This window comes from Macrotis lagotis, chromosome 6 (genome assembly GCF_037893015.1).
Source record: "Macrotis lagotis isolate mMagLag1 chromosome 6, bilby.v1.9.chrom.fasta, whole genome shotgun sequence".
Taxonomy (NCBI): Eukaryota; Metazoa; Chordata; class Mammalia; order Peramelemorphia; family Peramelidae; genus Macrotis; species Macrotis lagotis.
The window spans coordinates 2,477,578-2,501,838 of NC_133663.1; the positions used below are offsets into that span (position 1 = coordinate 2,477,578).

At 45.4% G+C, this 24,261-nt stretch overlaps 1 protein-coding gene and 1 pseudogene across 4 annotated transcripts in view; one reads left to right on the top strand and one right to left on the bottom strand.

Moving 5' to 3' along the window:
- Positions 1 to 24,261, top strand: part of ACAP2 (ArfGAP with coiled-coil, ankyrin repeat and PH domains 2) — a 140,276-nt gene that overhangs the window by 111,015 nt on the left and 5,000 nt on the right. For 3 of the 4 annotated variants that reach the window (XM_074190584.1, XM_074190583.1, XM_074190585.1), the window contains exons 12-23: positions 2,290 to 2,390; positions 3,930 to 4,035; positions 6,120 to 6,328; positions 6,773 to 6,842; positions 7,476 to 7,567; positions 17,033 to 17,229; positions 17,621 to 17,725; positions 18,096 to 18,188; positions 18,873 to 19,060; positions 19,683 to 19,792; positions 21,120 to 21,230; positions 23,457 to 23,518. In XM_074190584.1, the coding sequence (XP_074046685.1) occupies positions 2,290 to 2,390; positions 3,930 to 4,035; positions 6,120 to 6,328; positions 6,773 to 6,842; positions 7,476 to 7,567; positions 17,033 to 17,229; positions 17,621 to 17,725; positions 18,096 to 18,188; positions 18,873 to 19,060; positions 19,683 to 19,792; positions 21,120 to 21,230; positions 23,457 to 23,518 (1,444 nt within the window). The remainder of the gene's footprint in view (positions 1 to 2,289; positions 2,391 to 3,929; positions 4,036 to 6,119; positions 6,329 to 6,772; positions 6,843 to 7,475; positions 7,568 to 17,032; positions 17,230 to 17,620; positions 17,726 to 18,095; positions 18,189 to 18,872; positions 19,061 to 19,682; positions 19,793 to 21,119; positions 21,231 to 23,456; positions 23,519 to 24,261) is intronic. The other variant, XM_074190586.1, reaches the window with a different exon arrangement.
- LOC141490671 (large ribosomal subunit protein eL20 pseudogene) lies at positions 12,124 to 12,612 on the bottom strand (annotated as a pseudogene).

Genomic DNA, 24,261 nt, shown 5'->3' on the forward strand with positions numbered 1-24,261 from the left:
CAAAGCTGCTCTCTTCTCCTCTCATTGTTTGGGGTGCACTTTTGGTGTGAATTGGTTATTTCTCTGACAATCTAAGAGGCAGTGACTGTGACACATGAGCGAGCAAGGGATGGCTACTTTTCAAATCAAGAGCCTTTGGCAATTTTATCGGTCTGCCTCCTTTTTCCAGACACCCCACCCCCACCCCCAAGAAGGACAGTGAGCCCACAGTGTTCTTCAGGTTTCTTTCTAAGAGTCAACACTACTTTAGGGAAAGAAGGCTGCAAAGCTTTTTTCTCATAACTCTGCTTTGGGATCATGCTCAGACAAAATTTCACAGCCTTAAGTTACTTTGTGTTGATTTTTTCCCATTTCCACTGTCATCCTTGTGTTGACATATCCCTCATGTCTCAAACCACAGTAATACTCTGTTACATTCTCAGATCTCAACTTGTTCCACAGTTGATGTGGATTTGGTGTCTTCTTTGTTACCACAAGAAGTTATTATAGGAATGTTTTGGTGGATTTGGGGTCTCTCTATCGCTAATCTCCTTGGGCCACAGGTAACTTTAAGAGAAAATGCATGGTGGTGGGCAACGCTGAGAGCTTATGAGTGGCCTGGGTTCTGTGTCATTGGTACCTCAGTATTGGATCTTTGTGGAATAGTTCTGTTAGTTACTGGGACATTTGATCAGGAACCATTGAGCTCTTAAAAGGAAGCTCTCTGTCTGACTTGTCTTGAGGGCTTCTTGACCTGAGCAGACCAAGAGGATAACACCACAGAGATTTCCTCCTGAGAGAAGCTAGTCACAGGTTTCAGTCAAATCAAGTTAGCAGGCTTTATAAAAGAACAACTGTGTGTTAAGCCCTGGGAAGATAAAGGCAAAACCATGGGCCCTCCCCTCCTGGAATTTAGAAAGAGCCAAGTTCAGACCTCTTCCACTTCCTAGCTCTGCCATCCTGGTTTTCTCAGCTGAAAATGGGGACAGTCCTATGACATCTTCATTGCAAAGGGCCTGGCACCTAGTCAGGGAACTACACTCTTCCTGGAATGGGAGATGGCTATCATTAGGTACAGACAGGATCTGGATCCAGGCAGGATTGGAGATGTCCCCGGGGGGAGGTGCTTTGTGAATGGGCACCAGGAGAGGAAGCAGAGAGGAGGAGGGAGAGGATTGCAAGCCTGGGGACAGCAGGGAAGATATATGGAGTCAGGAGATAAGCAAAGAGGCCTGAGTCATAGAATTGAAGTATGGGTGGAAGGGGCAAGGACACAACACAGGATTTTATGTTTTAACCTCGTGGAGACAGGAAGCCAGCAAGGGGCACAGGACATGATCAAGTTTCCCTTTAGGAAGGGCATTGTGACAGGTGAATGGAGGAAGGACTGTAGTGAGGAGAGACTTGAGGCAGACAGACTCCTAGCAGTGATAGCAATGGCTCAAGCTTGTGGTGATGAGGACCTATCCAGGGAAGCAGCGGTGCCCCTGGGCAGATGTGACAAAGATTGTCAGGACTTAGCTGCACTTTGGCTATAGGGGCTGAGTGCTGAAATCAAAGATGTGCTGGTGTGAGCCTGGGTCACTGGGAAGATGGCAGCCCTCTTGACTGTAATAGAGGAGAGGTGAAGAAGGGAGGATTGGAGGAAAATAGAGGGAGCTCAGTTTGGGACTTGCTGGGTTCACTCACAAGACATCCAGTTGGCGATGTTTAGTAGTCAGAGATGCAAGACTGAAGGTCAGGAGCAAGATGAGGACTGGATCACAGGTCCACTTGGGATGAGAATTCAACCAAGATTACTAAGCAACCTAGTGATGGAGAAGAAGGCAGGAGGTTGTTTTGAGGGACACCTGTGGTTAGAGACATCCTACAGCTAGGATGAGAGATGGGAGGATCAAGTAGGGCTTCAGTGAGCATGGTCTGAGCACCCATGGGTGCTTGTGGTTAGGAGAGGGGGGGTGCTGGAATGGAAGGGGATTCCCCTTGGCCAGAAGAAAAGGGAACTTGAGACCAGAGTTTGTGTGGTAGAGAAACAAAGACTCCAAACAGGGTCAGTGGCTAACCTCTGTTTTCTTTTTGTCTATTCCCCTGGGCTGCAGCCTTTTCTTTTGGAAGAATGAGATGGGGTGACCAGGGAAGTGGGAGCACAGGGGCTTCTTGCTTCCCCTTTGGCAGTTTTGGGTCAGGTCAGGGGGCTTTCTGTCATGTGGTCACTCCTCCGTGATTGTAGTTTTTACTCGGGGTTCAGCTTATTGAGTTTGTCTGAAGCTCAGTTGCCCTAGAAGCTTGTGCTGTGCTTTCCTCCTGTAGGACAATCCCACTGTGGTGGTGGAGGACCTCCGGCTTTGCACTGTGAAGCATTGTGAAGATGTGGAGAGACGGTTCTGCTTTGAGGTTGTCTCGCCCACAAAGTGAGTTCCGTATGAGCCGATAGAAATCGGTATTGATAACTATCAACAAACATTAATGCACCTATCCTGTCTCCCCCAGCAGTGCCCAGTCTGTGCTGGGAGCTTGTGGGGGGGGGGCAGAGATAACCCAGAAAGAGCCCCTCTCCTGCCCCAAGGGTCTTCAGTTCACCGGTCCTTCACTGGTCCTTCTCTGACTTGCCATTTTTTAAACAGTCCTCTCGTCCCCCAAATAGAGAAAGAGAAGGTGGGAGGGAGGCTGACAACTGTGCCTTGGGTGACCCGGGGCAACCCCTTCTATTCTGACTGTGTCTGGCTGCTGTCATCATGTCAGTCTTTGTAGCTCTTCTGAGGTTTCTCTGAAGTCCTGTCTTCGCTGATCCTGAGGAGTATTTCTGCACATTCCTATATCACCCCGTTACAGGTCCGAGGCGTGGTTTCTTGGTTGTTTCTCCAGCAGAGGGCTGTGGCTTCAAGGGCCTTTCTCTCTGCCACTAACTTTGTGATTCTTCTGTCCCTCTGCTCTGGGCATTCTCCCTGGTCATCCATTGAGCCCCCAGCCCACCTCCTTCAAGAAGCTTTTCCCGATCCTTCACCCTTCTGTCCAGAGTTTATTTGGGGCCGGTTGTTGTCCGTCCATTGGGCAGGAGCTTCTAGAGCCACCTTTGGCCTTTCTTTGTCTCTCCAGAGCTCAGCCCGGCCTGGCGTGAGCTCAGTGACTGCTCTGCTGGACTGGACTTTTCTCCCTGTTTTGGGGTCTTATTCCACCATTGCTGGATTGTTACAGAATAGGAGCAGGCCCCTCATTGTGAGAGGTGTCTGGGGAGTATTCTCCTGGCCCAGAGACTGAGATAGGGCCAAGTCCAGATGCCGTCCCTGCCCTAGGCTGCTCAGAACACCCTGGGATGTTTGGGTCTGGGATGTTTGCAAGGCGTGTTCTCAGCCTCACCAGACAGCACCTCATCTTCTCTGTACAGTAGCCCCACATGGTAGTAGTTTTGTTATCCCCATTTAACAGATGAGAAAATGGAAGCAGATGGAGGTCAAGTGACTTGCTCAGGGTCACACCCAGCCTGAAGTATCTGAGGCTGGATTTGAACTCAGGTCTTCCTGACTCTGGACCCAGTGCTGTCATTTGACAGTTTCCAATGTAGTAGAATGAACCCCGGGGAGGGATCCAGAGCTTCATCAGGGATGGTGACCTTGGTGGAATGAGGAGCTCAGAATCCACCAGTGAATTGCAGTTCATCCACCAAACAATTCATTAATCTCTCTTGGCTTGTGCTAGGTTCTAGTGTGCCCCTGTCCCCAGGACTCCCAGTGCATCCTGGATGGCAGGTGGACAATGACTGGGAGGTGAGGATGAAGCCCTGGCTGGCTCATTCTTTGTCCTTGCCTGAATCCATTGGTAGGCAGAGTCCAGTGGCAACGTGAAGGACACCCAGTCATTGTTCCATCAAGCTCTGGTGCCTGTGCTCAGGGGTGGCTCTTCCATTGACATAGGAACCCGACTAAGCATTCTGGATATTGGTCATTTTACAGGAGCTGCATGCTTCAGGCCGACTCTGAGAAGCTGCGCCAGGCATGGATCAAGGCTGTTCAGACCAGCATCGCCACTGCTTATAGAGAGAAGGGGGATGAGGCCGAGGTGAGTAGTCTGTGCGATCTGCCAAGGGGCATCTCAGACGACTAGAGGGGCATGCTCAGTCAGGGCCGAGCACAAGAACATCCTCAGGATCCAGCTGCAGAAGGCCTGCAGGGATATGGATATCCACAGAGACAACCTGAGGCGGGAGCTTAGGGACAGGCTGTTGGGAGATGGAGGCCAAGTCAGAATGAATCTGCAAGTATTCTCAAAGATGGGCTTCACTTGGAGAGGCGAGAAGGAGGGAGGAGGTTGCTTCCATGCATCCCCCAAGCAGGGTCCTGTAGTAAGTCACATTAATAGCCAGCAGGATGTAGGGTTTGGCCCTGGTCAGGTGTCCTACCTCCCTTGGTGCTGCAGCAAGTCATCTTCCTTTCCTCTCTTGTGACCAGGCAGTTAACAACAGATTGAGGCATGTTGGGCTGTCATAGCAGGCAGGAGTTAGGAAGTCCAGAGTTCAAATCCAGGTTGTATGACCCTGGACAAATCACTGCCTCTCCACCTGCCTTAGTTTCCTCATCTGTGGGGATAATCCCAGCATCTGTCTCTCTCAGAGCTGTTGTGAGGATTGATGAGTTCACATAGTTGAAGCATATTGAGAAGCTTAAAGTGATTTGAGTTATTATTATTGCTGCTCCAGCTACTGCTCTGACTTCCTCAGTTCAGCCTCCATTCCTTGGTTTTTGCCATCTCTTCAGATCTTCTTTCCTGGGACTTTTCACCCATGGGGACTATCTCCTTGATGCCCAGTACCATTGGCCTCTCTTTCTGGTACATGAATCTCTTGGGAAGCTGGGCAATCCTCTTGCTGAATTTCTCCTGAGTCCCACTCCCAGGCCTGGGCCACCTGGGCTTTTCATCTCATAGTCCATCATTTCTGATTACCCCTTTCCATATCTGGCTTGCTTTTCCTTTCCAGGACCTGACAGCCAGCTTTGTGCCAGCTGCCATGGAGTGGAACTGTAATGTTAACCCCACTTGACAGATGAGAAAACTGAGGCTCACAGAGCCTGGCTCCCTCCTCAGGATGAGGAGCCATTTGGGAGGGTGTGAATAATTGGCTTTTTTCTATGGGGGATGGATTATTTAGTCAACGTGTCCTCCTAAAGTCATTTCCTGGCCTTTCCTTAGTAAGGAATACTTTAGCATGAGTTTTATTCGACAATTGGAGTTTATCTTTTAACTCATGCCACAACTACAAAAGACTCTAGTGTTTTGTTTCTCTGTGTGCAAATGATGATTTGTAGCCTTAGTGATTGCCAGAGCTGGAAGGGATTTCAGAGGTACCCTGTCCAACTTCCAATTATACAGATGGGGAAACTGAGATCCCAAAGGTTGCCTTTAGTCAGAGTTAGGTATACTCTGGCAGGTGTGGAATTGTCTGATGCAGCATCACCAGGGTCCACCGTCTCACTGGAGCATGGTGATTGCAGCATTGAGGTAGCCTGTGGCCTCCTTACTCAATGGAAGAGTTCAGAATGAGAAAGGAACAGGGATGATCTTTGCTTTTCTGGGACATGGGTTTTCATTAGGATTCTAGGATAGTTTGTCTTTAGAGTGTTCCTATAAACAGGTCATTTTTTAAATAAAAATTTATTTTTCCAGGGTGGCTAGGTGGGCATGGTTGGATAGAACCTTGGCCCTAGAGTCAGGAGTACCTGAGTTCAAATCCTACCTCAAACACTTAATAATTACCTAGCTGTGTGGCCTTGGGCAAGCCACTTAACCCCATTGCCTTGTAAAAAAAAACCCACTTAAAAAAAGGAAAAGAAAAAAAATTTATTTTTCCAACTATATACAAAGATAGTTTTCAGCATTCCTTTTTTGTAAGATTTTTGAGTTTCACATTTTCCCCTTCTCTCTCCCTCCCCTTGACAGTGAGTAATCTGATATGGGTGTGTGTGTGTGTGTGTGTGTGTGTGTGTGTGTTAATTTAATGTAATCAAAATTATCCATTTTGTTCTCTATCTCTTGTTTGTAAACCAGCCATTTTGTTGAGCAAAATAAACTAAAAATATAACAGAACACTCTAGCACAAAGGCATGACATACACTAAATAAGAACCAGTTTTTTACATTTCCTTCTAGAAACTGGATAAAAAGTCATCTCCATCTACGGGAAGCCTGGAATCTGGGAATGAGTCAAAAGAGAAATTATTAAAAGGAGAAAGTGCTTTACAAAGGGTTCAGTGCATCCCTGGGAATGCCAGCTGCTGTGATTGTGGCCTGCCTGACCCCCGCTGGGCCAGCATCAACTTGGGGATCACCCTATGTATTGAGTGTTCTGGGATTCACCGGTAGGTTGAATCATTTCCCCCCGAGCCTTGGCCTGGGAACAAGTCCAGTAATTGAGTACTTGCTCAGGGTGCTCTTGGCCTGTCCATGTTAGGGGGAAAGCTGCTTCTGGACCCTCGAAAGACTTTGGAAGTAGGAGGGAGTCATGACATCTCATCCTGTTGGATTTGCCTTGTCATGTGGCATTGTGTTTAATTGGGGGTGGGGTGAACTGGGCTGGGGAGCATGGATGGATTTAAATACTCTTGGGGAGTAGCACAGTGTTGCATGGTAGAGTTCTAGCCCTGGAGTCAGAAGGACCTGAGTTCAAATTCGGCCTCAGATACTTGACACTTAATAGCTGGGTGGCCTTGGGCAAGTTGCTTAACCCCATTGCCTTGCAAAAACCAAAAGAAAAAAAAGAATGGATATGCTTGTTGTTTTTAATAGAATTTTTTTCTGTTTAGGAGTCTTGGGGTTCACTTTTCAAAAGTACGCTCTTTAACGTTAGATACCTGGGAGCCTGAGCTTCTAAAGGTAATATTATTTACTTTAACTTTACTGACATTTTTTGTTTTTGCATCTTTTTTTTTATTTCCAAGCATATTGAGCTCTCTTCTTTACCAATTGAGCCACTCTTAAAAAAAAAAAAACCATAAAAGAGAAAAAAAAGTATTTCTACAAAACTAAACCATCACCACCCTATAACTGATTGTCATTACATTGTTCCCTAGCTCTAGTCTCTGCCCTCTGCAGAGGAAGGAGTCAGGAGGGGCACTGTCATAGCTTCTCTTTGACCTGAACTTTGGCACTATCAGGAATTCTACAGTGTCATCATGCTTTTCATTGTCCCTCACTGGGCTCCTCTGATTTCTTTGTAATTATTGTTTTGCAGAGCAAGAATCCCTTATTTATATGTCCTAATTTGTTTAACCATGTGGTGAGGCAAGTAAGAGGGATACCTGCAAACTGCTAGCCTTGTTACTGAATCCTGTGAGAAGATCCAATTGGTATTTAAAAGGAGAATGTCTTCTGTTTAGTTGGGATCTCTTTGATTTTAAATCTACCTGCTGAAGAATCAGAAACTCTGATACTTGCTTCATATATTTTAAGCATTAAAATTATTATTTAAAGGCTACATTAATTATTCTTTTTTTTCTTGCCACCTAGCTTATGTGTGAGTTAGGAAATGATGTTATTAATCGAGTTTATGAAGCCAAAATTGAGAAAATGGGAATCAAGAAACCACAGCCTGGACAAAGGTACTTACTCAGTTTGTTCTTCAATCATGCCTTTTCTAAAGGTGGGCTGGAATTAAAATGTGACTGTTTTATATTTGGTTGTTAAAAGATTTTCTTGACATTAATTGATCAATAAATCTTTTGTTAAATGACTCTTCTGCACACTGAGGGACAAATGCAATAGCTGGAGAAACAAGGAACTTGTTTCTTAGATCAATGTACCTTTGTTCTGAGAGGTCCAGCAGAGGACTGAGAATGAAGAGAGCAGGATTTCTATCCTGCATCACAAAAATGCTGAGCAGAATAGAAAACCTGGAATCTGTATTGGCAAGCCTCCACCCAAATGTGGAGAAGACTAGATTGGGAAGCAAATCCCCAGAATTGAAGAAAAACCTAGAAGAAAAGAAGGTGAAAATCCAGAGCTGTGCAAGCAAAACCAGACAGCTCTTGAAGCCCAGCAGTGTAGAAACAACCTAAGGACTCAGTCTATTCTGAGAATCTGACAAGACAAAACATCTCACCCTTGTAAGGAAGGAAAGCCTGGAAAAGGCCTGCCCAGAATGCAAAGTTTCAGTGGAAAGAGGCTACAGGCACCCAGCAGCACGGTGCACTCCAGAAACCAGTTCTCTCATCCATCCTTTGGAATAGCATCAGCCTAGTCTACCTCTGTGGAACAAGGAGGAGTGAATGGAATCACATGTTCAGAAGAGATGTCCACATCTGGTACAACCCCAAGTGACCTCTTTTGCAATTCTGAGCCTCACCCCATAGGACACAAGATAGACTGAGAAGAGTTGGGCCATAACTGAAGAGGGATTTTTTGCATCTCTAACATCTTAAAAAACATAAATACAGGAGTGAATAAATCTGAACTGCAATAGCTACAGAGCGACAGCAGAAAGACCAGCAAGAGTTTTCTTTCTAAATATACACAGAGAGAATGGAATGAAGTCAGAAATTTGGGGGAGGGAAGGGAAGAAGCTCTCTGGGTAGACCTTAGTGCTTCTTTTGTGTAGTGGGGGACAGAAGAGTGAGGAAGGTGCTGAGGCTGAGTCAAGGGCTAGCCATGAGTAGGTTATTCATTGCAGGTGACCTCTGTGGTCTCAGTGAAGAGCCTAAATCAGGAAGGGAGGATGCCTTACTTTGGGAATGAATAGGGGTTCAGATGATGAAAGTTCCCCTGAGTGAAAGTAGATGAGGCCCAGGAAGGTATTGTATCAGATAAGATGGGGCACCTGGAGGAGTAGCAGAGCTTGGACTTAGGGAGGTGTTTTCTAAGCAAAATAGAAACAAGAAGGGTAGGTTAACAGGAGAGGGGAAAAAAAAAACAGGAGAGGGTAGAAATAGTAGGGAGAGGTTCTCTGCCATGAAGCATTGTCCTCTAGTTCCTGCAATAATTGAGACAATGGGCAATCCATGAGGTAATCTCTGCTAGGCAGTGGAAGAAGGCATCTGGAGGGCAGAGCCTAGAACGGATGCCTTAAAAAGATATAAGGGGAGAAAAAAAAAGATTATATGAAGAATTCAGAAAAAAAGGAGACCAGATGATTTTAGGGGCCATGACTCAAAGAATAAGAATCTGAACGAAAAAGAAAGAGAAGGTGGATAATGGAAAGAGAAATCCTTTTTGGAAAAGGGTACCTGAAATGAAAAAAAGAAAAGAAAATTAATAAACAGGACTAGTTGAAGGGGGGAGAGGAAGAAAGAGAGAGTCTACCTGGTTGAGAAAAACAGGGAAGAAATATTTAACCATTATGAAAGTAGGCTAAAGAGGAAGTAATGAGTGAAAAGGGGAAAAAGGGCAGCAAACAAGAAAATGGGATTGGGAGGGGAAGAGCCTGTGGGAACAGGACCACCTTAAGGAGTAGAGTAACAGAAGCAAGCTAATACTGCTTTTACAGCAGAAGAGGAGAGAAAATATAACTTGGAGGAAAACGCCTTTTAGAGACATGTGGAGGAAAATAGAAACCTTGTACAATTTTAAATGGAAACGGATTAAAATAATCCAATAAAACAAAAAAGAGTGACAGATTTGGTAATAACATAAAACTCTACAATCTAATCTGTTGTTTACAAGAAACTTATTTAAAAGATGGAGTCATACACAAGTCTTTAAGGTCCTGGAAAGAAATTACATCAAATGAATTAAAAAAGCAGGAGATGCCATCTTTTCTATCAGACAAAGCAAAAATCAACATTCATGAAAATAAAAAGGGAATTATATTATGCTGAAAGGAATAATAAAATTACAAGCAGCTATCAATAATAGTCCCACACTCTCCAAATGCCTTAGCATCCAAATTCATAAGGGAAATAATAATAATTGAGTTTCAAAAAGTCTTAGGAACAATGGCAGTAACCTTCTCTTAATTTTAAATAGGTCTAATGGAAAGATAAGAGGGAAAATAGAATTGGAACAAACATCTGGAGAAACTAGAGTTAGAAGAAAGACTTATGGTGTTTTTCAAATGAGACAACAAAGAATACATCTATTTCTCTCCACTGCGTGAAATTTTTACACAGAGACATTGCTAATGTAAAAAAGGCAGAAATAGTCAATACGTCCACAGACCTTAATGCCCTTAGAATAGGACTTGCTTTGGGGACTACAAACAAAAGATCCAGACCTGAATGGATACTTGACAGTGAAATCTTAAATAATGACTGGGTCAAATAACAGATCATAGAAACAAGATAAAAAAACATAATGATAGTGATGAACAACATAACAAAATGAGATGCACCTAAAGCAGTTCTTGGGGGGGAAATCATACCTTAACAAAATAGAAAAAAAAAAGATAAGTGAAGAAGCCTAAAATAAGTACAAAAGAGGAGGTAGTCAAAATTTGATGGAAATAGACATTAGATAATTTTAAAAACCATAGAAATGGGGCAGCTAGGTGGTGCAGTGGATAGAGTATGGGCCCTGGAGTCAGGAGGACTTGAGTTCAGATCCAGTCTGTGTGGCCTTGGGCAAGCCACTTAGCCCTTTGCCTTGCAAAAAATAAAAAACAACTAACTAAAAAACCCCATAGAAATGATAAATAAAACTAAAAGCTGGTTCTTTGAAAAGATTGATGCAATTTATACTTCCTTAGCTAATCCTGGAAATCAAATCAATAAAATAGCATACAAACAAGAAATCACAACAAAACCAAAAGAAATTATGCAGAATTATATGCTAACAAAATTGAGTATACAAAAGAAATAGCCATACCCCATTATATAAATGGTCAAGGGATATGAGCAAATATATCTCAAAAGAACTGTGGGAGTATTCATAACCATGAAATAATGCTCCAAATTACTACTAATATAGAAATGCAGATCAGAATAAGCCTAAGGTTTCACCTTACATCCTACAGATTGGCAAAAGATGTCCATAGTCAATGTTGGAGGGATTATGGAAAGATAAATACACTCTTGTTGGTGGAACTCTGGAGTAAAGCAACTAATTTGGACAGCAGTTTGGAATTATAGAACTAAAATGACTAAAATGTCCATACCCTTTGAACCAGAGACTCCATTACCAGGCTTAATACCCCACAAAAGCAATCTTTGAGCAGAAAACTCTCCATATACGTGAAAATATTTATAGCTGTACTTTTGTGATCGCTAAGAATTGGAAACAAAGTCAATGCCCACAGATTGGAAAGTGATTGTACATGGAAATAAGGGAATATTATTGTTCTGTGAGAAAGGGTGTGTTATAGATCGAGGAGCCTGGAGAAATGTATATACTGATGAGAGGGAGGCCATTAGAGTCAAGAAAACAATATACCTAGTGACTACATCAATGGAAAAGGAAAGAAGAGCCATACGTTAGAAAATCAAAAGTAAAGGTATAAAAACGAAGCCAACTCAAATGAGGAGATTTGAGAAGACAGTCTCCCCTTTGCTGGAGGTGGGGAGTCCAAGAACTATATATACTTTTTGTACTTTTTCAATGTACTTATTAGTTGTACTGACTTTTCTTCTTTCATAAAAAAGATACTGATTCTCACATTGGATGGGCTCTGGGAGACCAGATGGCCTACTATAGCGATACTAAAAAAAGAGGAAATATTCAAACTTCAATTTTAAAATGAAACCCATAGGAACAAATGAGATCACCAAGTCAGAAAGTAGAGAGAAGAGATTCCCAGGATTTGGCCATGAGAAAATCATTATTTGGGTTGAGTGAGGGGGATGATAAGACATCAGAGGAGACTGAGAAAGGAGCTAATTACATAGGTGGAGGACTGAGAGAGAGTGCATGAACGTATTTTCTCTCTCTTTCTCTCTCTCTCTCTCTCTCTCTCTCTCTCTCTCTCTCACTCACTCACACACACACACACACACACACACACACATTCACACTTGTTTAGTTTTTTTTCAGTCACGTCTGACTTTCTGTGACCCCATTTAAGGTGTTCTCGGCAAAGATACTAGAGTGGTTTGTCATTTACTTCTCCAGTTCATTTTACAGATAAGGAAACTGAGGCAAATAGGGTGAAGTGGTTTTTTTGGGGGAGGTTTACAAATAGGAAATTAATTTAAACAGATCAAATAAAACTTGCACCTCCTTGCCTCTGCATTTAGAGGAATGTGTTGGGTCTCTTGGTAGTAAAACGTGGTTTGTGCTGGCGACACAGAATTCTGTGGGGCAGAAGGAACTTGATTTTGGAGTCATGAAACTGCTTGACTGCCACTTGGCAGGAATTTCTTCCACTTTCATGATCTGGATGGAATGGGCTCGGTAGCATTGAATGACAGCACCAGCAGTGGTCAGGTCTGTACTCCTTGTACATATTGTGGGTTCCACCCCTGAAATTGTAGCACAGCCAGATGCCAAAATTTTTCACCCTAAGAGGGGACTTTTCAAAGACCTGTCCGCAGTATACAATCTCTCCAGAAGATTTCTTCATCTTTTTCAGCTGGGACACAAAGTACCAGAATCGGGACTTTGCTTCAACATGATTAGGAGCAAAGATCTGCATGCGATAAAGAGGTGGCACTGGATTCTTGGGAGTAGGAAGGCAGTGTCCAACTACCTTGTACTCTCTCAGGGTGCCTGAGGCCTTCATGGTGCTGCCGCCTCACTCTCTGCCAACTCACAAAAAAAAAGTGGGTAAAGTGTTTTGCCCAGGGTCACTCAGCTAGAAAATCTGAGGCCAGATTTGAACTCTGGGAGATGAATTTTCTGACTTCAGACCCTCCTCCTAACTGCCTATATATCCAGGATGAGACAGTGATTAGATAGTGTCCTCCAGGATGACCTCTTCCTGCTTGTAGGGGACAGAGAGTTGACATTGCTTTTTTTCCTTTTTAATTTAAATATTTTATTTATTTGTTTTTCTCACTACATGCAGCAGTGGTTTTTAACCAACATTTTTTTTTTGCAAGGTTTTGAGTTTTACAATTTTTCTCCCTCCCTCTCTCCCTTTCCCTTCCCCCCACAGAAAGCAATTTGATATAAATTCTGTATGTATAACCATGCTAAATATGGACTGATGTTGAATGTCTTGTGAAAGAAGAATCAGATCCAAAGAAGAAAGGAAACATTTCAAAGAAAAAACTGATAAATACCTAAGGCAGCTTTTCAGAACTGAAGATAGCAAGCTTTGGTCTGCATTTAAACTCCATCGTTAGTCCTCTGGATTATGGATGGCATTTTCCATCACAAAGTCTTTTAGAATTGTCTGTGATTATTGGTTTGCTGAAATATACAGGTCTATTATGGTTGGCCATCACCCCATGTTGTTAGGGTATGGAATGTTCTTCTGGTTCTGCTCGTCTCACCCAGCATCAGTTCGTACAAGTCTTTCCAGGATATTCTTGAAGTCCTATCCCTTATGATTTCTTTATAGAACTATAGTGTTCCATCACATACATATATCATAGTTTGTTCAGCCATTCCCCAATTGATGGACATCCCCTCGATTTCCAATTTTTTGCCACCACAAACAGAGCTGCTATGAATATTTTAGTACAAGTGATGTTTTTACTCATCTCTTCAGGATATAGACCCAGTAGTGGTATTTCTGGATCAAAGGGTATGCACATTTTTTTTTTTTTTGCCCTTTGAGCACAATTCCAAATTGCTCTCCAGAAAGGTTGGATCAGTTTGCAACTCGCCAGGACTGCATTAGTGTCCCAGTTTTCCTACACGCCCTCCAACGTTGATCATTTTCCTCTCTAGTCATATTGGATGCCTTTCCTTCTTATACTCTCCACCTGTTTCCTCATCTGGCCTTTCTGCAGAGATATGATAGAAATTTTATTCTATCAGTTTCTCCTCACTATTCCTGTCACCTCTTACCCCTAGTAAGACTGGCCCTAGTGATACTAATCGCCTAACCAAACCCGTTCATCAGTGATTGACACCCTCCTCATCCTAGTGATCCTGAGGCCCAAGCTCTTGTTGTTCAAATTCCATTCTTCATTTTTCCACTGCCTGATCCCTTATTCTGGTAGCTCTCCCACCTAATGCTCCTTCCTGCCCTGCACCTCCATATGGTCCACTCTAAAGCCATTTACCCATTCCAGTGTCTTCTCAGGAATATTTGCTCTAGGTAGCAAGCTTTCTTTCATTGTACATCTTTTCCTTTCACACTTCTTTCTTCTGGCTGTCATGGAGATCTAGCTCTGTCGCAGTGACACATCCTTGTTGGCCACCCTTTCCATTTCCCCCTGGTTACTGGTCAGAGTGGAGAAGGCACAGTATTCCTAGTCCACCATTGCTGCTCTCAGGTTTACCTACCTCCATCACTCATTAACCTCTCCTCCTCTGAAGTTTACCCAGTCCATATCTACCACCTAACTAAGCTCTGGTGGCTGCTGTGATTGGCCTCTAGAACTCTTTCCTTCTTTCCTTCAGGATTCACTACCCACTTCATTGTCTCCCCCCCCCCCCCACTAGGGACTTCAACATGCATAATTAAGATTTCCTCAGACTCCTTAATCTGCCAACTCCTCAGTTTATCCCTGTGACCTACTCGCAATTCCACTTCAGCTACTCATAAAGATAATTAGATCCTTTATTTTGTCATTATTCACAGATCTTTGCTTCCATGTTAATAGACTCTAGAATTCCTTACCTGCTGTCATGCTTCCCTGCAGCTCCAAACCCTGTTCTATGTCACTGCCAAGACCTCCATTCCCTCAACCCCTCAAATGTTCCCCAGACCATCCTCCTTGTACTGGCTAGACTTTCCTTTTGCCATCTTGACCCCTTGCTGAACCAGTTCAACTCAACACTCTTCACTTGAGTTCAGTGCTCCTTTCTCCCATTGATGATCATGCTTTGCCAATCCTCAGCCCTGGATTATGCCCAATTGTCCATTATTTTTGCTCCTATTCACATGCCCTTCTACCTTGCTGACCTCTCCTGTTTCCTTTGCAGGAGCCTCATCCAGGCCATGCCCATGGGTGTTCCTCAGGGTTCTGTCTTGCGCCACCTTCTCCCTCTGCATTACCTCACCTGATGATATCATCAGCTCCCATAATTTAATTGCCTTTTTTGTGCTGGTGATTCTCAGATCCACTCCGACTCTACCAGCCTCTAGTTGCCTCCTTGCCTCTCAATTTCCTTTCAGATAGCTCATACTGGATAACCGTAGACAGCTTAAACTCAACAGGTCCAAGATGAAACTCATTATCTTTCCCCCTAAACCTTCCTTGCTTCCAAACTTTACTGTTACTGTCAGAGAATGAGCATTTATTAATCACTAGCTATCTACCAGGCATTGGATACAAAGATAGACACGACGGCCCCTACCTACCCTCAAGGAGTTTACAATCTAATGGGGGGAAAGCACCCAAAAGGAAGCTGGAAAGGGAGAGAGGAATTATGATAGCTGGCCAGCAGGATATGAAGTCCTGCAGCCAGGTAGGCAGTGATGAGGAGTTGGACATGTCTCCACCCTGGGGCAGGCCCTCACCCCCTCAAATCTGGATTACGACGGGAGCTGCTGGGACTCTATCCTCTTTCAGCCACTCCCTTTTCCAATTCATTCTGCAGAATGTTCTTATTACCCTCATTTTACAATTGAGGAAAATGAGTCAAATAGAAGTGATTAGCTCAAGGTCACACAGCTGGTTGAAACCAAATTTGAACCCAGATCTTCCTGACTCCTGTCCTAGAAGTCTCAAGAAGGAAGGTGAGGGAGGGTGGGAGAGAGACATTGAAGATTAGAGAGAGGCGTGGTTGAAGAGGCTATCTGCTGGCAAAGATGGGAAAAGATAGGCTCAAGAGCACATATGGGGGCAGCTAGGTGGCGCAGTAAATAGCACACTGGCCCTGGAATCAAGAGGACCTTATTCAAATCTGACCTCAGACACTTAATAATTACCTAGCTGTATGACCTTGGGCAAGTCACTTAACCCCACTGTCTTAAATAAATTTTTAAATAAAGAGGACATATGGAAGTTTTGGTCTTAGCAGAGGGAAGGGCCATTGTCAGAGGCAAGATGATAAAGCATTTTGAGAGAAGAAAAGGGTAAAGAGGGCTTATGTTAAGTAGCCTCAATTTTCTCACTAAAGTAAGCAAGAGGAGATGATTATGTCTATGGATGCCAGGCCCCATTCTAAGAGTTGGCAGGATAAAAAGAGGCAAAAGTCCCTGCCTTCAGTGAACTTGCAACTTAATGGTGAAACCAACAGGGAAAGTACAAAGAAGTTATAGATAGGGTCAAAGGAGGGAAAGTGGGAGATGGGACTTGAGGAAGAAGAAGGGACTCTGGAATAGCTTCCAAAGTGGGGCCTGAGGTAACAAATCAATTTGGAATAAAATGATTGCTTCCTTCAGGGAGCGTTCAACTGACAGGAGATACAAGAGTGTCTTAGAAAAGAAGGCATTGGTGTTGAAACTTGGGTTACCATATTTAGTCATTTTTAATTGAGCAGATGGTGTCTGTGGGAAATAAGGAAATCATCTCATTGGTATGATTGGATTTTGTAAAATCAGGTCTTCAAGCCTAGCCAGTCCATGACTGGTTTGGCAGAGGCAGAGAATCTGACCCTTGCTTTGTCCTTGGGCAAGTCTTCTGTGGCCGCTGTTGAATAGCTTCTTTCCATTGCTTATTGACTCTTTGAACCATTCTAGTCATCCCCATATGGTTGTTCTCCAATTTTATTTTTTAGGTTTTTGCTAGGCAATGGGGTTAAGTGGCTTGCCCAAGGCCACACAGCTAGGTAATTATTAAGTGTCTAAAACCAGATTTGAACCCAGGTACTCCTGACTCCAGGGCCAGTGCTTTATCCACTGCGCCACCTAGCTGCCCCCTGTTCTCCAATTTTTACAGCTCATTAACTTTCACAGTTCAATTTCATTAGTTCATTTCTCCAATTTTTTAAACAAATGTCATGTGATTGATAGCTTAGAGCTCGGCTTGGGGGAAACGGAGCAGCCTAGGTTTGGCAGTGGTTAGACCCTGGAATCTCTTTAGTTCAGACCAACAGTTATTAGGACCTTGACTCACATCCTCTCTGCTTTCATGTTTCAGGCAGGAGAAGGAAGCATACATCAAAGCCAAGTATGTGGAGAGGAAGTTTGTGGATAAGGATTGTGCCTCTTCATCACCTCCAGAGGGAGGGAAGAAAGCTGTAGGCCACAGTCGGGAAGAGAAGGGGTTCAGCCCCTCCAGGCCAGCACTGGAGGACCAAGTTGGAACAGCCAGAGTTTTAGGTGCTGATCCATTTTGTAAGTAAGCCTTGTTCAAACATTGGGATCATTATTGATGAACGAATTTCGTGAATTGTTAGCTTAAGGCAGGTAACCCAAATGCCTTCTTTTTCAGCCTTCACAGGAAATGGTAGATTTCTTTGCTAGTTGTCATCCTTTACAGAGTGCCCTTTGGGGTGCAGTTAGAATTGATAACGAACTGTTGGACACATCTCCAAAATAAAGTGCTCCAACTTAGACTGACAATTCTTACTGGTTCATCAATTCCCCTCACCCTAAGCCAAGCCAAGAACTTCTTAATTACCTAACTTTCTTTTTGCTCTTTCTCCATCTTCCCCAATAACACTCTTTCCTGCCCTTTTCCCTTCTTATTGCCTGCTTTGTGCTTTGATAACTTGCATGTACCCAGCGGTGGCTGTCAATAGCGACGAGGCCAGGCGGGAATCTCTGTTCTGTCCTGATGAACTAGATTCACTCTTCTCCTACTTTGATACCTCTTCAAAACGACGTAGTAGTAAGTACTCCTCTCTCTGGCGAAGGCTTCCAAGTCTGTGCTAGCGCTCATTGTGTGGTGGGACCATTTCTTGATCATCTGCCTCAGAACCATGGCAGGAGCTCGGCATTTGGCTTATCCTGACATGTTGATGGGATCAGGCCCTTTCAACTATCTCAGTGGAAAGGCTGATTTTAGACTCCGGTGATCCAGATCCCTGGAGAAGCTAAGTGCTTCAAAGTGCTTCCGTGTTTAGTACATGTAGTTCATTGTTTTCCACTTCATTGGTGGTGGCCGAATCTGGAAACGTGCTAGTTTGGGCATGTTGTCTGGGAAGCATTTTCTCTCCTTGGGGCAAGCTCATTCCTTTTTCACTTTTTATTTCAAACAGTTCGAAGTAATGACAGTGGAATCCCCCAGTGTGCCGACGATGTCAGAGAAAGCCTGTCCTCAGTGGTCTCAGCTAATAGCTTATATGAGCCAGGTGAGTTTTTTCCATTAGATTTTATTTAACTTGACTTTTGACCTATGGTATGTCTGAAAACTTGGCTTTGAGAGTCACAAAATAGAACCAGGAGCTGCTCGGAGATCCCTCAAGATGTTACAGGGAAGTCACCTGTCTCCCTTGAAGAGTCCATTCATTGGGAAGGCTTTTCTCTATTCCTCCTCTCTTTAGCCCCCAGAATCAGGGGAAAGGATTGAAGAATGTCTGCTTTGGAGCTCTGGCCTTCTCCTGGTCCTTCTCTCTCTAGGCCATGGGGCCATTCCAGAACATGATAGTCTTCCCATCTGTCTTTTGTTCTTTGTTCTTTGACTTTTACTTGGCATCAATAGGCAGGACCTCCCAACTTCCCCAAGTATGTTGTAGCAGAAGTTGGATCCATTCATGCTGCAGCAGGGAGCTGGTGACCACACTCCAGAGCTCATCAGCCATCTCCCATGGCTTCAGTCTAAGAGGAAGACCAGAAGCCCCTGGGGAATTTGGCCTGCAGCCTAGTGCTCCCCAGGCTGATTATCCTTGTGGGTGCCTTGTGGGCCTTGGAGTCAGCCTCTTGGAGGCTTTTTAAACCCCCTAAACCCACAGCTAACTATTGGCAAGTATGGATTGCATGCTGTAGTCCAGGAAGCTTTGGCTCCCATGTGGCTCATGGATGTGTTTCCTTTTCAGAGGGAGAAAGACGAGATTCTTCAGTATTTCTTGAATTTAAGCATCTCCATCCCGGACTCCAGCTGTACCGGGCTTCCTATGAAAAAAGGCTTCCTGACATGGCCGAGGCCTTGGCTCATGGAGCAGATGTCAACTGGGCCAATCCTGAAGAGAACAAAGCCACGCCACTGATCCAGGCTGTGTTAGGGGTAGGCAATCCATGCGCATCCAGCTTGGTGGGTTCAGCAGAGACTATGGGACAGTCTCCCTCCTGAGAAGAATTTCAGTTTTGTCATTAAGGTCTTAAAAGCCTCAATTTAGAATGAAAGAGATTAATTACCTATTTTACAGGAGAGGAATCTGAGGCAGGCAGGGGCTAGGGTGACCCCAACCAGTAAAAAAGTGCGGGCAAGATTTGAATTCAGATCTTCTGACTTGCATGTCGGGTGCCCCAGCACCCCTGGCATCAGCAGTGAAGGCACTTGTTAAGTTATGATTAAGTCTAGGTTCTAGTGTCCTGGCTAATGAAGCTTTTTTTGTTGTCATTCCTAACGAGTTGGGATTTTTCAACTAAAATTCTCACAGGCTGGGCATTCATTATCAGAGACTGAAAGTGCGCCGTCTCTTTGATGGCATCACTGGGAGTGGAGAGTCTTGTCCTTTGGAGCCAGTGATTGACTGAGGAGGAGCCAGGGCCGAGGGGGGCATTCCTCTGTCGTTCCTCCTGAGGGTCAGAGATAAGGCTGGCCACAGGTTCAGTCAGTCAGTCAGTCCTGGATCCTTGCCTCACTTTCAACTTCTCATTCATTCTGGCTGCCCGTTATTTCCTAGGGCTCCCTGGTCACCTGTGAGTTCCTCCTGCAGAATGGTGCTAACGTGAACCAAAGGGACACCAAGGGACGAGGCCCACTGCACCATGCCACTGTCTTAGGACACACAGGGTAAGAGCTGATGAATGAGCAATGTGACGATACATTTTTTCAATAAAATTTAATTTAAAATGGGAAGGAAAACAAAGTCCCCTCTCAGTTGCCCATGTTTGAAAAATGTCTTAGAGCCAATGTTCATTCTGTTATCTCCACCATCTCTCATATGAATCACTGATCTGGTTACCGTGGATGTGTGTGAACCCTTCTCTGCCCTACTGGATGGAGCATTCTGTTGTACTCTCGGCCATTGATTGGGGGAATTCTTTGAGCTCTTCAGAGGTGCTGGGAAACTCTGCTCCTGTCTTAAGTTCTAAGGGAGTATAAGGTAGATGACCAGAGTGAGGAAGGCAGTAGGAGTTGGGGGCCTCAAAAAGACCTTTTGAAGAAGTTGAGGTTTGGACTGAATCTTGAAGATAACCAGACAATCTCAAAGGCAGAGGTGAGGAGAGAGGGTGTTCTGGACTTGGTGGGGGGGGAGGTCAGTGCAAAGGCATGGAGAGGGGAAATGGCAGTGGTGTCTGCTGGGCCCCTGTCATCATCCACCGTGACTTTTGTGGCAGCCTTCCTAAAGACCCCCCCCCCCCCCGCTTCTGGCCCTTCACACAAATGGGGTTTCCTCCCTTCTGGATCCAAGTTGTAGTATTTTAGCTTCAAGCTCCACAGTAACTTTTCTTACATAGACTGTCAATGCCTCCAGTCTGAGTCAGGCTCATGCCCCACTCATCTCCTTTATACTCTTGGACTTGGGAGGCTTTCACCCAGAAGCCCCAAGGGAAATGGTGACTTATTTCCCTACCCTTCTTTTTCATGTATTTGCCATCTCATCCCCATGCTTCCCTCTTCCCTTAGTGAAGATCCAGCCAATTCATCTTGTGGGACCCTTGTCCACAGATTATCTAACCCGTAAACTCCACTGTCTGTCTCTCTCTTCCCTCCAGCCATCCCACCCTCTCTTCTGATTCCCCATGGGCTCTTTTGGCTGCTCCTGGAGTGGTGTACCAGGAGAGAGGCCCTGAGTCTGAGCTCATCTAGTCATGTGACATTTTCAGGGCAAAGGTGGGCATTCCCAGACCTCTAGGAGTGTCACATGCCCATCTTTGCCAGTCAGAAAAGGTGCATTGAGATCTTGCTGGATTATAACCTAGATTTTGTAGAATTGGATATCCCCTGTGTGCCCGATGAGTGAGTGAACAAAGCTCCTCATATTACTCCTAAAGGTGCAAGAGAATGAATATTGAAAAACTTTCATAACATGCAATTGGAAAAAATGTGTCAGTGGAGTCACCTGTCCACCTTCCAGCCAGTTTGACCTCATCGGGTCTCACTTCTTTCTCCACAGGCAAGTGTGTTTATTCCTGAAGCGGGGTGCAGACCAGCACGCCCCCGATGAGGAAGGGAACGACCCATTGAGCATCGCTGTAGAAGCCGCAAATGCAGATATCGTGACCCTGTAAGTCTTCATGTTCACAGAGAAATGAGCGATGGGGTTGGAGGCTACCTTGTCTAGGGTAGATGCTGAACAAGTGGTTTGGGGAGCACTCGGGATTTAGCTTGTGCTCGCTGTACAGGAGAAATGGGGGGTTCTCCTTTTGTCACTTAGGCGCTGGGCTTTGATGTCTCAGACAGTGAGAAAAGAGGAGTGGCGAGCTGAGTGTGGTGGGACGCAACCCCAGTGATGTGGAAATGGTGGGGGGGGGAGACAGACAGACAGACAGACAGACAGACAGACAGAGGGACAGGGAAAGAGTGATGCTTCCAGAGAGGGGGACCTCAGGTGCCTTGGCAGGACAGTTTATTAAGCAATTTTAAATCCATTGTTACTTGTATCATAAGAATTTGATGTTCTTCCTATTCACCAAGTTCTTGAAGAGGGCCTCCCTCTATGGTCATGTGACCAAGGCTCGCAGCAGTGGCATGGCTGAGGCTCCTGTTGGCAGGGTGCATCTCTGACCCCTTGCTGTCTTTGTCCTGCAGCCCAGGGACCCCTTGTCATGTCAGTGACATACATAGACTGCCTTCCTTATTCCCCTGCCCCCCCCACCTCCCCAGAGGAGCTCCTGGGCCTGCTGTTGCCTTCCCACCTCTCTTCTCCCATGAGGATCCCTCTGGTTCCCCCAGCTCAGACATCTCCTCCTCTGCTTTTCACCTCTCCCACCCTTGTCTAGAAGCTTGGTTGTTGCTGCCGGGACAAAGCAGGCAGAACTGAGGGGCCAACAAGGACCAGAAAGGACCAGCCTCATGGGCTCCATGTTTGCAGGGACACCCAGGCACTCTCCACCTTTTGCCTCCTGTGGTGGGGACCCTTGGCCATCCCTTCCCCCACCTCCCACCCCCTACCATGCTCTGCCCCAACACTGGTCTCCTCACAATACCTTGGTGTTCCTTGCCTGCCTCTCCTTCTCTGATCCATATCTCTTTTGACAGCTTTTAGGGAATTTGGGGGTGAGGTGCCCCCACATGTATATGCCAGTCAGATAGCTCTCCATTGCCCTTTGAGTAGCCCACAATTTTGGGTCCTTGGAAAGTGTAGCCTAATATGATTCCCAAGAGCTTGACAGTTCTGGTGCTTAAAAGAGGGGGTCTCTGTTGTAGGGGAAAGCTTGCAGGCATTGATCCTACTGGGCACAGGCCATGGTCCAACCTCATCATCTGGCTGTGATGATGACCCAGAAAGAGTTTGGGAGCTTCATGTGCTAAAAGCCAGGGAGAAGGGGTAGAAGGGTTATCTGTGCCATTGGCTTTTCCACAGTAAGAACAGATCTCAAGGAAAGCTGGCTGCAGGGGGAGGAAGGGGGTATTTATGAAGTGTTCACAGGAGGGGCAGAGAGCAACCATGTCACCATGGTGGTACTCTCAGAGATCTGTGCCCCATTGAGGCATCCAGAGAATCTTCCCATCTGTTCTTGGGGCTCCCCTTTTATTTTTTAAGGGTTTTTTGTAAGGCAAATGGGGTTAAGTGACTTGCCCAAGGCCACACAGCTAGGTAATTATTAAGTGTCTGAGGCTGGATTTGAACTCAGGTCCTCCTGACTCCAGGGCTAGTGCTCTATCCACTGCGCCACCTAGCTGCCCCCCTGTGGCTCCCCTTGAAGTTTGCTGCTTAAAGGTGGCCCCTGATTCTGAGTGGGCCACCCTCTTTTGGACCAGCTCCTGGCCGTGTTTCTCTCCAGGGGAGTCAAGGCAGCCTCAGTGGCAGGGGTCACTTCCTGAGCATAGTAGACCATGGGGAGGGAAGTGCACTGAGCCTTGAGAGCCCCTGACCTCAGGGGACTGAGGATGACAACTAGGCCAAAGAAGTTGCAATCTTGAAAGCAGGCATGCCCTTAATACCAACTGTAGATAGGCTGAGCCTGGCAGATGGAGGACCTCAAGGGAACTTGAGCCATTGAGGGTTCCCTCCTGCCACAGTGAACCCTTGGAATAAGTGGGTCAAAGACTCGTCCTGGGCCAATGAGTAAGCATCAGGTTGGTCTGTGAGTAGCTGCCGCCCTTCCCAGCAGACCCAGCCTTAGAGGAAGAGGAGAAAGGTCTCTGAGGGTGTTCCTTCAATGGGGCCTGGCTTGGGGCACCTTCCTGAGGGCCTTCAGCAAGTTCTCTTGGGGGTCTGAGTAGGGGTGTGCAATTGCTTGTAGCTGCTTTGGCGTGTCTCCCTAAATCGCCTGTCTCTTCTCCCCAGGTTGCGTTTGGCCAGGATGAATGAAGAGATGCGGGAGTCTGAAGGACTGTATGGACAACCAGGTCAATATTCTCCTACTAATCACACGGAGATGCAGTATAAGAAATGCATTCAGGAGTTTATCAGTTTACAGTTAGAAGAGCCCTAATTCTTAGGCCACGGGTGACCTTGGGGTGCTCATGATTTTCACTTGACTTGTGAGTTGTGAATTCTCGGCTGATATGTGTACAGTGTTGCGTGGCTCCTCCAGGGGCTCCCGGCCAGGCCTATAGACCCCCCCCCCTCAATAGTCCAGAGGGCAGTGCCCTCCTGTTGCTCTGGACTCCTTCCTTCACTCTATGTCTGTCTTCCATCCTCCAGTATTCCAGGGAGGGGGCAGGGATGGCCAGGGCTACTTGGCACACCCTTGGGACCACAGAGTGACTATTTTTCTGATGGGGAAAACAATGACGCCAAATTTCAGGGAACTGGTCAAAGAAAGTCAATGGTCAAAGAAATCCTAGTCTTTTTGATCTATGGGGAAAAAGTCAATCTGAGGAATACAAACGAAAAAAGTATGCTAAGTGAAGAAATGATTGTATGTCAGCAAAACCAAATGAAAAACTTGGGAGACTTTGAAATACAGCTGTCAGGTCAGGGGTCCTTATCAGGGGACGCCTCACTTGGCTTTCAGGCTGTGGCGTTTCCATGGTGCACAGGAACAACCGAATTGTGTTTAAAATTGTGTTCCCTGACTTGTTTGTTTAGTTGAGGAAAGTCCCTACTTGCCGGTCTCCTTTCTCAGAACTAGTCCTTGGCCAAGATG